The following is a 13,011-nucleotide window of genomic DNA, read 5'->3' on the forward strand; positions in this document are numbered from 1 at the left end:
CATTGTACTCCCCAGTTTTAATGCTGAGATCTCCTCAAAAGAAGTCTTGACAAGGCAGAAACATCAACAGTCATCATGCATACATATCTGTAGAGAAAACAAAGGTGGGCAATAAAACATCCATCGCAGCACACAGACTGCCTTCCAGGTTCAACTTTGATCTACTGTACTTACCATAGTTTGCCTCTGCCACTAAAATATACTACATAATTAAGACCCAAGTTGTAATAAACCACAATCTTTCTTTAAGATAACTTCCATTAGTCACCTTTATACCTGGTTCCATTGACTTCTCCTCCACTGCCAACATGCTATTTTTGGTTTTGAGCGGACTGTCTCAACAACTATTAGATGGATTGCAATAAAATTTTGGTACAGACCTATATTTTCCCTACAGAATGAGTTTTGAGAACGTTAGTGATCCCCTAGTCCAGTTTGGGACTGTTTCGTCTGCTGCATGGGAGGCAGTCCCATGAAGAAAGGCTTAGGGAAATGGCTGCTTTTAAAAAAAAAAAAAAAAAAATTATCAGAGGCGGGAAAGTTAACCAGATGTGCATTTGCCAGACCCGCCAGCTAATCCCTATCCTTGAATCTTTTTTTCCCCTGGCCCTTTTTTGTAAAAACCCTTCTAATGATGTACAAGTCTCACTTTGGCTTTGGCAAAAAAAAAAAAAAAAAACGATTTTGGCCATAGGAGGGCAGCGGTGGGCCCGTAATGGTTTGGCCCAGTTGAATGCGGAAAGAAGATCCTACAATCAGAAGCTTACTTTAACAAGCACCACAAACATGTCATGTATGCCTGATCTGAAGTGATTTCAAACAGTATGCATCAGTTTTACAAGAGGAAAGACTTCAAGGATGAAGACTTAACTGGTTGCATTAGCAAATGCCGTTCAGGTTAAATTTCCCACCCGTGATGAAGAGATCCTCACAGCTGCTTCCCTAATCTTCTCTATTGATCTATCTATAGAGCTTTTGATCCCCTGACTTTTTATCGTGCACAATCATCAGGTCCAAGTTTCAGTCCCAGAGGCATTAGCATCGCTGTAGACACTTCTGTTTGTCATGACATCAAATTCCAAGTACATTCTTCCCCTTCGTTTTTACATTCCACTTGCCATGTCCTGTCCAGTGCAGGAGGGTCTGCTGTCTCCTTTCAACTTATGAGTCAACCTCTATCTGTCCGTCTGGGAAAGATAGGCCAAGAAATGACTTCTCGCCCCCCCCCACGACCTCTCAAAGCCCTCATGCACTTCCATCTCCTCCAAAGCCTCCTACTGTTTTCAGCCTCTTGACCACCAGCCACCACCTTCGCCCCGACACAGCACTATCTGGCTTCCTGTCACCGTCCGTCTGCCTGCACTCACCCAGATGGGGTGCCATTGTGGGAATTTGAAGTGGGGGGGGGGAGAACGGACGGACCGTGTGGGAGTCCAGGCTTGTTTTTGGGGTATATTATTTTTTTAAGATTATTTTTTGGGGGGCTTTTCTGCCTTTTAATGTTTTGACAGGACAGCTAGTTGAGAAAGGTGAGAGAGAGGGGGAAGACATGCAGGAATTGTCACAGGTCGGATTCGAACCCTGGACCTCTGCGTCGAGGCATAAACCTCTCAGTATATGTGCGCCTGCTCTACCACTGAGCCAACCCAGCCACAGTTGGGGTGTAGTTTAGGGTTGGGTATCGTTTGGATTTTTTCCGATACCGGTGCTAGGGCCTAAACGGTGCCTGAACTGATACATACCGAAATTTTTATATATACATACAGTACAGGCCAAAAGTTTGGACACACCTTCTCATTCAATATGTTTCTTTATTTTCATGACTATTTACATTGTAGATTCTCACTGAAGGCATCAAAACTACAGTGCCTTGCGAAAGTATTCGGCCCCCTTGAACTTTTCGACCTTTTGCCACATTTCAGGCCTCAAACATAAAGATATAAAACTGTAATTTTTTGTGAAGAATCAACAACAAGTGGGACACAATCATGAAGTGGAACGAAATTTATTGGATATTTCAAACCTTTTAAACAAACTTTTAAAAACTAAAATAAAATTTGAAAGGTACAGAGCAAAATTATTCAGCCCCTTGCGTTAATAATATTTTGGCGCGCCCAACCCTTTTGCTGCGATTACAACGGCTGTAAAGTGTGGCAGGTATGTCTCTATCGTTTTGCACATCGACAGACTGACATTTTTGCCCATTCCTCCTTGCAAAACAGCTCGAGCTCAGTGAGGTTGGATGGAGAGCGTTTGTGAACACGCAGTTTTCAGTTCTTTCCACAGATTCTCGATTGGATTCAGGTCTGGACTTTGACTTGGTCATTCTAACACCTGGATATGTTTATTTGTGAACCATTCCATTGTAGATTTTGCTTTATGTTTTGGATCATTGTCTTGTTGGAAGACAAATCTCTGTCCCAGTCTCAGGTCTTTTGCAGACTCCATCAGGTTTTCTTCCAGAATGGTCCTGTATTTGGCTCCATCCATCTTCCCATCAATTTTAACCATCTTCCCCGTCTCCTGCTGAAGAAAAGCAGGCCCAAACCATGATGCTGCCACCACCATGTTTGACAGTGTGGATGGTGTGTTCAGGGTGATGAGCTGTGTTGCTTTTTACGCCAAACATAACGTTTTGCATTGTTGCGCCAAAAGTTTGATTTTGGTTTCATCTGACCACAGCACCTTCTTCCACATGTTTGGTGTGTCTCCCAGGTGGCTTTTGGCAAACTTTTAAACGACACTTTTTATGGATATCTTTAAGAAATGGCTTTCTTCTTGCCACTCTTCCATAAAGGCCAGATTTGTGCAGTATACGACTGATTGTTGTCCATATGGACAGAGTCTCCCACCTCAGCTGTAGGTCTCTGCAGTTCATCCAGAGTGTTCATGGGCCTCTTGGCTGCATCTCTGATCAGTCTTCTCATTGTATGAGCTGAAAGTTTAGAGGGACGGCCGGGTCTCGTAGATTTGTAGTGGTCTGATACTCCTTCCATTTCAATATTATCGCTTGCACAGTGCTCCTTGGGATGTTTAAAGCTTGGGAAATCTTTTTGTATCCAAATCCGGCTTTAAACTTCTCCACAACAGTATCTCGGACCTGTCTGGTGTGTTCCTTGTTCTTCATGATGCTCTCTGCGCTTTACACAGACCTCTGAGACTATCACAGAGCAGGTGCATTTATACGGAGACTTGATTACACACAGCTGGATTCTATTTATCATCATTAGTCATTTAGGTCAACATTGGATCATTCAGAGATCCTCACTGAACTTCTGGAGAGAGTTTGCTGCACTGAAAGTAAAGGGGCTGAATAATTTTGCACGCCCACTTTTTCAGTTTTTTATTTGTTAAAAAAGTTTGAAATAGCCAATGAATTTCGTTCCACTTCATAATTGGGACCCACTTGTTGTTGATTCTTCACAAAAAATTACAGTTTTATATCTTTATGTTTGAGGCCTGAAATGTGGCAAAAGGTCGAAACGTTCAAGGGGGCCGAATACTTTCGCAAGGCACTGTATGAATGAACACATATGGAATTATGTACTTAACAAGAAAGTGTGAAATAACTGAAAACATGTCTTATATTTTAGATTCTTCAAAGTAGCCACCCTTTGCTTTTTTTGATAACTCTGCAAACCCTTGGTGTTCTCAATGAGCTTCATGAGGTAGTCACCTGAAATGGTTTTCACTTCACAGGTGTGCTTTGTCAGGGTTAATTAGTGGAATTTTTTCCCTTATTAATAAAAAGCAAAGGGTGGCTACTTTAAAGAATCTAAAATATAAGACATGTTTTCAGTTTTTTTAAGTAATAAAAAAAAAAAATTCCATATGTGTTCATTCATAGTTTTGATGCCTTCAGTGAGAATCTACAATGTAAATGGTAATGAAAATAAAAAGGAAACTCATTGAATGAGAAGGTGTGTCCAAACTTTTGGCCTGTACTGTATGTGTATATGTGTGTGTCTGTGTTGTTTTTCCGACAACGGCAGCTGCAGACCGTTAAGTCCCCGTGTTGGAATCCTCTCCAGTGAAATACAGACATACTTTACACCGTTTAGCTGTCAGTTAGCTGCTAGCTAAGCTAAGTAGTCTAACGCTACTTGCTGCCAAGTGTAGTGTTAACTAGCGTCACATGCAGCGATGTTTCTGTTTCCTCGAACGTCCGTTTCGGAGCATCAGAGAGCAGCGCAGGCAGTTAAGTGTCACCGAAATCTGCATTGCCATTCGGTCCGGTAGATACCGGTCGTTAAGGCACCGGTGCCGTGTTAGCACTGGGTCTCGGAACCCATCCCTAGTTTTGACTGAACAATAAATCACGTTTAAATCCAACTGCAGAAAACGGGTTGTAAAATTGAGAAAAACTGATATAGGTCTAAATTTCAAAGTGAAATAAAGTAAGTTTATATGAAAAGATATAGGGCTGGCCAATATATCGATATTGATATATGAGGTTAGATATGGTCTTCGAGTTTGGAAAGCGTAATATTGTGATATGACACACCTTTCCTGGTTTTTAAAGGCTGCATTACAGTAAAGTGATGTCCTACCAGACTGTTCTAGCTATTCTATTATTTGCCCTCACCTACTTAGTCATTAAATCCACATTACTGATGAATTTTAACAAAAATGTCATTGTGTAAATATTTTGTGAAAGCACCAAGTGTCAACCCTACCCTGCAATATAGCAGAAATATCGAAGTATTTGGTCCAAAATATCATGACTTTCTCCCAATCGCCCAGCTCTAAAAGGATGTTGTGGGATAAAAAAGTTAAATAGTGCAAAAGTGAGCTGAAAAGGATAGAGGGAGAGACAGGTGAAGGGAGAGTTGACCCACTGCTGCTGGAGGGAGGTGGGATGGTCTAACTGTAAACGCATTTGCCTAATTACTGTTCCGCTTCACTTCAAAGACTACGTGTACATGTGTACAAGTCTCTCATGCCTTCTACAGTATGACAAGCACAGAGAAAACCGATGAGTAATTTCACTTAGAGAAAAACGCTGCAGGGAGAGATTATGCTCAGCTCGCTATGTGTATCGTAATGTAGCCCCGTACTGTCACAGAGAACTCCTCCAGGCTTTTTTTTATTATCTTTCAAGCCAATCCTTCTTGGTTTTCTATAGTGTCTTGATAGAAACCACTGCTTGATCTTCTCCATCTTCAGGCATTGTAAACAAGCATTTGGTGTGTAAAAGATAAAGGCGGAGAAAAACAAGAAGCTGAACTAGTTCACCAACACAACCCATCTCAGCACTTTTATATGATCCATCGATACATTTTTAATGAAAACTGTCCTCATTCTCGCTTTCTTCTCCAACTGATTTTCCTTTCTCTTCTGCCGCTGTTTATTTCCAGATCTCCGCCTATCTCTGGCTTCCTGGATGACTACGCCTTCATCATTCGCGGCCTCCTGGACTTGTACGAGGCCAATCAGCAGCCGGAGTGGCTCCAGTGGGCCGAGGAGCTGCAGCTCCGGCAGGACCAGCTGTTCTGGGATGACCAGGGCGGCGGCTACTTCTGCAGCGATCCAAGTGACAGCACTATACTGCTGCAGCTCAAAGTGGGTGAGGGATGCTTACGTTGACATACTGTATGTGAAAACAAATAGCACTAGATAGCACTCAGCTTGCGGTGCTCAAAGTGCCAAAGAAACACATTTGAATAACTCTACAGCAATTTCTCTTTTCAGAAATCCTGACCCGGTGACTCACGATAATCCACAGACCCTGTTGTTTCATTTAGGAACTATTTTCTTTCTACACCCACCAACCGCATCACTGCGCAGAAGGAAGCGCACTAATTGTGCGTTCCACTTGTACTCGGAAGTCGGAATTTCCGAGTTCCAAGTCGGAAATTTCGGATTTTTTCGACTCGGAAAGTCGGACAAACCTCACAGTACCCGAGCAAAGCCGACCTTAAAATCCAACATGGTTGCTCCGTGCATCTAGCCTCGTGAGACCGTCCTGATCTCGCGAGCTCCAGTTTTCCACTGGCAGATCAGTCTGGCATCTTGAGATAGAGAAAATTTGGAGCTGTTCGCCAAACGACCAACCAATCAGCGTTGGTTTTGAGGCGGGTTTAGGTGTGACGCAACGAGAAGCGACTGTTAGTCTAAACGACATGGCAGCTTCCACGGATGAGATGAGTGTAGCTATCGCGCAAGTTTTACCCGAATTAGAAAGTATTCCTTCATTGAAAGAAGAGCAAAAAACGGCACTGGATGCTTTTCTCGGAGGAACAGATGTTTTTGCTCTTCTCCCGACTGGTTTTGGCAAGAGTTTGATCTGATTGGTTGATTTGGCCCGTCTATCGCCAACAGATGGTGATAGACAGATGGTTTATCCAATCAGCTAACCAGGATTTTCGCCCCTTCCCAAAAGTTCTCCAACGGAAAGTTCCCAGATGGATATGCCGAGCAAATGCGGAGCAATCCATCTGGCGGAGTCAGGTTACCGTGCATCAACAGTTGTGAAAACAGGTCTGTGGATTATCGTGAGTAACCGGGTCATGATTCTTTCGGTACTTTGAGCACCGCAAGCTGAGCGCCATTTTGATCTAGTTCTATTATATTGGAATGAAGGCAGACGTCTCTATGGCCGATATCTCCAACTCTGGGCAATTCACACCAGAACAACCTAGATTGACTAATAGCACTACAGGTAAGAGGGGAAATATTTATGTATAATATATATATATAATATGTTTGATTTTAAGGTGAAATGTCCCTTTAACACCATGATGTGAGAGTCCAAATCCACACAAAGTCATCATCACACTCATCTTCTTCACCTTGTCTTCGTTTTTTACTCTGATGTTTACATTTGAAAACTTCAACGGCCAGCTGGCTAGCCCAGGCTAGCAGAGTCAGTGGGAGGCTAACAGGAGGTTAGCAGACCGGCACGTTGATGTCCCGATCCTGATGAGGGACCCATAGCCACATGCCATCACCGGCCAACGTAGGCCACATAAAGCCCAACTAATATTTGTAAAATAGACAATTTTCGTATAAGTTTTGCGGAGCTGACGGAGAAGCAACTGGAAACGTCCGTGCCTTCTAGAATAAATGCTGAAATGCAGATGTGTAGCAGGTAAAATGTTTACCATCTTCACCATCTCACTCTTTGTTAATTATCTTCACTAATTAGTACTAAACACAAAGTTCAGCTAAGGCAGATGAGGATGTCATTAGTTACGTAGGGATTAAGTCATAAACCAAACTTTTTTTGGGGGCAAATAAAAATTTGGACTGATGATGGTGTTAAAAGAAATGTAAAGGCATCACAACCATTTTTTTTATTTTACCTTGCGGGACTATGAATTAGGGCTGGGCGATATGGAGGAAATCAGATATCACGATATTCTTGACTAAATACCTTGATGTCGATATTGTGACGATATTTTAGGATTGACAATTGGTGCTTTAACAAAATATTATTTACACAATGAGATTTTTGTTAAATAATCATCAGAAATGTCGATTTAATGACAAAGTGTGTAAAGGCAAATAATAGAACCGCTAGAACAGTCTGCTTAGCTCAGAAAACTACATCACTTTACTGTAAGGCAGCCTTCATAACCAGGAAAAGACAACACTTAATATATTATGATTTTACGATATCCAAAATCTAAGACGATATCTATTCTCATATCACGATATCGATATAATATCAATTTATTGCCAAGCCCTAATATGAATGCCTGTACCAAATGTTTTGGCAATCCATCAAATAGTTAAACGTCAACCTCATGGTGATGCTAGAGAAAAAAGTCAAGCAATCCCCAACGTTGGTTGAATTCATCCTCTGGATACCATAAATATATGCACGCACGTCCACGACAGTCCATCCAATAGCTGTCGGGATATTTCAGTCAGAAACCCAAGTGCTGGATGGACAGCTGTAGAAAATAAATAAGGTATTGATGCTACTGCGGCTGTCTATTCTGTAATAGGTTGAGAAATTCAGGGAAGGATTGACGGGCAGGTGAAGGATTACCACTCCTACTCGAGCACACCGCTGTGGCTCGGACAGGTTCAGGCATGGACAGCTGAGACAGATGAACAAACGCAGGGTTTGAGGTGTGCAGACAGTTTCTGTTAATATCGACAACCCATCTGGTCACAGTGATTTGAGGGAAACTAATAATTATGCAATTTATTTGACCCCAAAAAAAAAGTCCCCCATCTGTTTCTTTCCTGCCTACATCTTTCACCTTATCGACTGCTCCAGAGCTTAACAAGATGGAGGCTTCTTCTGTAATATTGCTGCCATTTTCACTTCATTGCTACACTTAAACCACAGGAGAAGAGAGGAGGTAAGGAAAGATGGATGGATGGGTGGATGGATGGATGGATGGGTGGATAGACAGGTAGAGGATAAAAGACGAGAGCAGAGGAATATTGACCCTTATTTTGCCTCCAGTGAGGTGCATCCGTCTCTCACTCGAGTTGAACCTCTCCACCTCTGAAGCAATCAAAGACCGATGCTCTGGTTCTTCAGCTACTTTGATCACCAGGCCTGTCAAACCTGTCTCCAGCGTGACTCCTAGTTCATCTGCCTTTTGACAGATTGAAACATCACAGTGGCAATCTGAAATTCACATCCTGCCTCTGCCTCGTCCTCTTCTCATCTCCCTTACATCTCAACTCACATTCTGTCTTTTTACTCGAAGCATGCTCCTTTTTTTTATCCTGTATTGGCCTTAAATCTTGACTTTCAGCTCAGGTATAATAGGGGTGGGTATCACCGGAGACGATGTTAAACATATTGCAATTTCTGGGATATATTGCAACTTATCTTCTTTTTTTTTCTTTCCAACATCAAATGATGTCCCCAAAGGAAAGCGTTGTCAACATGTGTTAACATCTAGAAAGACAAATTAAACTGCCCCCTCTAGTGGACTGCAAAATCAATTGATTTCATTATTCTAGTACCAAAAACTTAAATTCTCACGCAATTTATATAATAAAAGTCGATACTCAGCGTCTGTGTATCTATACAGTATTCTGTACAGTATTGCCACAGAAAATATTGCGATACTATGCTGTAAAAAAAACAACACCCCTTTTGGCATAGGATATAACTCTAAAAAGTTAAATGGCAGAAATAAAACTGCATGATTCAACTTTTTGTTTTTATAATAATCAGTGGACAAGTGGAGTATTCTTTCAAGGGCCAAAGGATTGATGAGATATGAATATAAATGGGTTTGATCTTGACATTCAGCTGCCAGTCCACTCCTCCAACTGCCAGTCGAGAGCAGCTGACACCTTGTGGATGTGCCGACATTTACCTTTGATCTGTCAGACCAAAATTTCCAGTCCGGAGCTGGCAGCCTCTTTGTTTTTGGTTCCCCTCCAGTATGACAGTGAGCGTTTCTTTAGCTTCTTCCACTTGTGTTTGTATTCTTTCTTTTTTTCTTGTCCTCTCTACTCAGCATAATATCTTTCTTATAATATATGATGTGCTGTCAATAGGTTGGTGTCCCCCCACCCCCCATCCCGATTGATCTCTCTTGCTATTATAGGATACACGTACAGGATACACGTTTTGATATGTTTTTTTGGTTTCTGGGTCTCAGCAAAGGGACTAAAATCTTGTCACACCCACTTGTCCTCTTAATGCACATACATGCATGTACGTAATGAATTTCTACGCCATCTTAGACTACAAAAATGTAACCTCTGCCTACGAAAACAAACTCCAAGGTGGGAATTCAATCTGAAGGATTGTCAGTTTTAATGTTCCAGATGCCACAGCTCTATAATCTTTTCACCTTTTGAAGGAAAGACACACGCACAAACATGCCTATGACACACACACACACACACATGCCTGGTGCAAATAGTTCAGACAGAAGCAACACACTACAGATGAGCGGGGGAACAAAGGAAAGGCAAATAGTTATTTTTGTAAAGAACTGTTGACAGATTGGAGATGGTGTGTGAGTGCGTGCGGGAGTGTGAGTGTGCGGGAGTGCCTGTCCCTGTGCGCCGTCACACCTGCATCTGTGTGTGTGTTTGTGTTTATCGGAGCTGACGTGTCAGAGGTTTCTCATCCGAGAGGATTGACTGTGCCATTATGGTGGCGGGCGGCGCTGTGTGGAGTTGAAGCCCATTAGTGACGCTACAGCCGCTGCAGTGTGGACGCCCGTCCCAGCAGCGTAGCCTGTCACCGCAAGACGGATTACCCCATCACACTGCCACTCCACATTCTCCAGCCCTGCCATACTCCCCCGTGTGGATTTGTTTTAGGAGGACGGTGGCAACGTATTTGACTTATATAAAAAAGATAATCAGCTGTGTTTGATAAATATTTGTTGTCTCTTGTGGCGAAAATGTACTTTTAGATGTATTTGACAGAAGACAAAAAATTTTGAATATGTTAGCTGTGGGTCACTTCAGTTGAAAAGCATCAATGTGTCTATACAGAATATACTAGTTATTAACAATTTATTGATGGGACTCTTTTTCTCCCAACCTATTTTATGCTTATTTTTATATATTTTAACAACTTTGGAGCTCGATAGTGTTGCATTTTAAGTGTAAGAGTGTGTGTGTGTGTGTGTGTGTGTGTGTGTGTGTGTGTGTGTGTGTGTGTGTGTGTGTGTGTGTGTGTGTGTGTGTGTGTGTGTGTGTGTGTGTGTGTGTGTGTGTGTGTGTGTGTGTGTGTTTTGTCACGGCTATGTATGTATATGACCTCTTTCCATGGAGCCCTTTAAGAAAATGTGGAAAGCGCAAAGACTCGCTCGCTCAATCTCGTGTGTGTGTGTGTGTGTTTTGAAGCTTCCTTGCCATGGGGCTCAGGGAGAACTGAAACATACTGCAGGATCAAATCAAATTATTTCTGCAGTTCAGCCATGCATGGGGGTTCACGTGCATCTATATGCGATTGTAAGTTCATGCTTGTCATAACAAATACTGTATATTGTACATGCAGGAGGCTTTTGTGTGTGGTTATCTTTGCTATTTTTAGTTTTTTTTGCCTAAAATTGCAGTTTGACATAAAAACGGCTTGTGTTAGCTACCAACTCAAAAGTCTCTCTCTCTCTCTCTCTCTCTCTCTCTCTCTCTCTCTCTCTCTCTCTCACACAAACACACATACACACATTCATAGGCACTGGCATCAGAGCATTGCTGAGACAGACATGCAGCAAGGGCATGGGTTATGAGAAGATCACATACGGGCTCTCATTGGACACTGATAAGAGATAAGGACCAATCACTTAACAGGGCTAAGTCATGAGATCATCTGTTAGTCCATCACATCACACCACACATTGAGACTCTGGGATGGCTGTGTAGTGGGGGAAGTCACAGGAAGGTGTAAAGTCTGAATAGCTTGCCATCTTCCATCCTTATTTGTTTGACAAGTTGTCGTGAGACAGTTAGTCTAATTAGAATTAAAGAGTCTAATGTTTTGGATCCGAGGCATCACATTTGTTATGAAAGATTTAGGTCTCAAAGATTACAGACAGTATCTGTTGTGCACCCATTCAATTAACCACATAAATTTCCTTTCTGCCTTCATGTTGCCTGATTATTACTGATCATATGACTCGTACCGTGTGTAATGGAGACAAAGTTGCTTTTGTATGATATATAAAGTAGAACATGTAGTACAGTTTCTGTGTGTGTGTGTGTGTGTGGCATAATCACAGAACTGAAAATGACTGAAGAAGGAAGTAATTACCTTACTGTTTACTGAATTGAGTTTGCGTATTTTCTCTGACAATCAAAATCAATCAATCAAAATGTATTTATATAGCACTTTACAAAAACCAGCAGGTATCCAAAGTGCTTAAGATCAGAAACACATGTCATACAATAGAAAGAATGAACATAGAAAACAGTAAAATCAGAGAAGGTTACACAGAAACAAAAGAATGAAATTGTCACACCACTGCTACGTATTAAAGGCCAGATGGAACAGATACGTTTTGAGTTTGGACCTAAAAAGAGCTACATCTGTGATGGTGCGAATATCAGGGGGTAACTTGTTCCAGAGTCTCGGGGCAGCAACTGCAAAAGCCTGATCACCCCAACGTTTATACCTTGACCTAGGCACTTCTAAAACTCGCTGATTTAAAGAACGCAATGACCGGTTGTGCTTCCGCAAAGTTAAAATTTCAGACAAATACTCCGGGGCCAGACCATTTAAGGCCTTAAAAGCAAACAACAAAATCTTAAAATCTATTCTAAAACGCACAGGGAGCCAATGTAGAGTGTGGAGAACGGGAGTAATATGTGCACGTCTAGATGTATGTGTTAAAAAGCGAGCAGCAGCATTTTGTACAAGTTGAAGACGTGAGATGGAGGTTTGATTCAGACCAATATAAAGAGCATTACAGTAATCCAATCTTGAACTGATAAGAGCATGGATCGCCTTTTCTAGATCATGCCTGTTCAGGAAAGGCTTAACTTTAGCCAGGAGACGAAGCTGGAAAAAGCTCATTCTAACAACATTACTGATCTGCTTATCAAATTTCATGCTGCAATCAAAAGTAACCCCCAAGTTTTTGACAGATGACCTAGTGTAGGATGCCAGAGCTCCCAGATTCAAAGCTGGACCATCTTGCGTGGCTGAAGCACTGAAAATAATACACTCCGTTTTATCTTCATTCAATTTAAGAAAGTTTTCTGAAAGCCACAACTTAATATCAGCGATACAACTAAGCAGGGAATGTAGTGCAACACTGTCATTAGCTTTCATAGGCAAATAGATTTGCAAATCATCTGCGTAACAATGAAATGACAGGTTATGCTTTCCTATAATAGCCCCTAAAGGCAACATGTATAAAGAAAACAGAATGGGGCCAAGAATTGAGCCCTGGGGTACCCCACAAGAGACAGGAGCAGCTGATGAGGAGAGGTCACCAATCATGACAGAAAAACTCCTATTTGCCAAATAGGAGCTAAACCATTTAAGTGCCGAGCCTCTGATGCCTACACAATGTTCAAGGCGAGAGAGGAGGACTGCATGGTCCACTGTGTCAAAAGCTGCTGTGAGGT

The 13,011-nt window shown here is 41.9% G+C and overlaps 1 protein-coding gene across 2 annotated transcripts in view; it reads left to right on the forward strand.

Annotated features, from left to right (window-relative positions):
* The window catches only part of spata20 (spermatogenesis associated 20), a 68,455-nt gene that overhangs the window by 25,644 nt on the left and 29,800 nt on the right, over positions 1-13,011 (forward strand). For both annotated transcript variants that reach the window (XR_005637834.1, XM_039788343.1), the window contains exon 13: positions 5,358-5,566. Coding sequence is in view for 1 of the 2 variants with exons in the window: in XM_039788343.1 (XP_039644277.1) it covers positions 5,358-5,566 (209 nt within the window). In the remaining variant the exon portion in view is untranslated. The remainder of the gene's footprint in view (positions 1-5,357; positions 5,567-13,011) is intronic.

This window comes from Perca fluviatilis, chromosome 21 (assembly GCF_010015445.1).
Source record: "Perca fluviatilis chromosome 21, GENO_Pfluv_1.0, whole genome shotgun sequence".
NCBI lineage: Eukaryota > Metazoa > Chordata > Actinopteri > Perciformes > Percidae > Perca > Perca fluviatilis.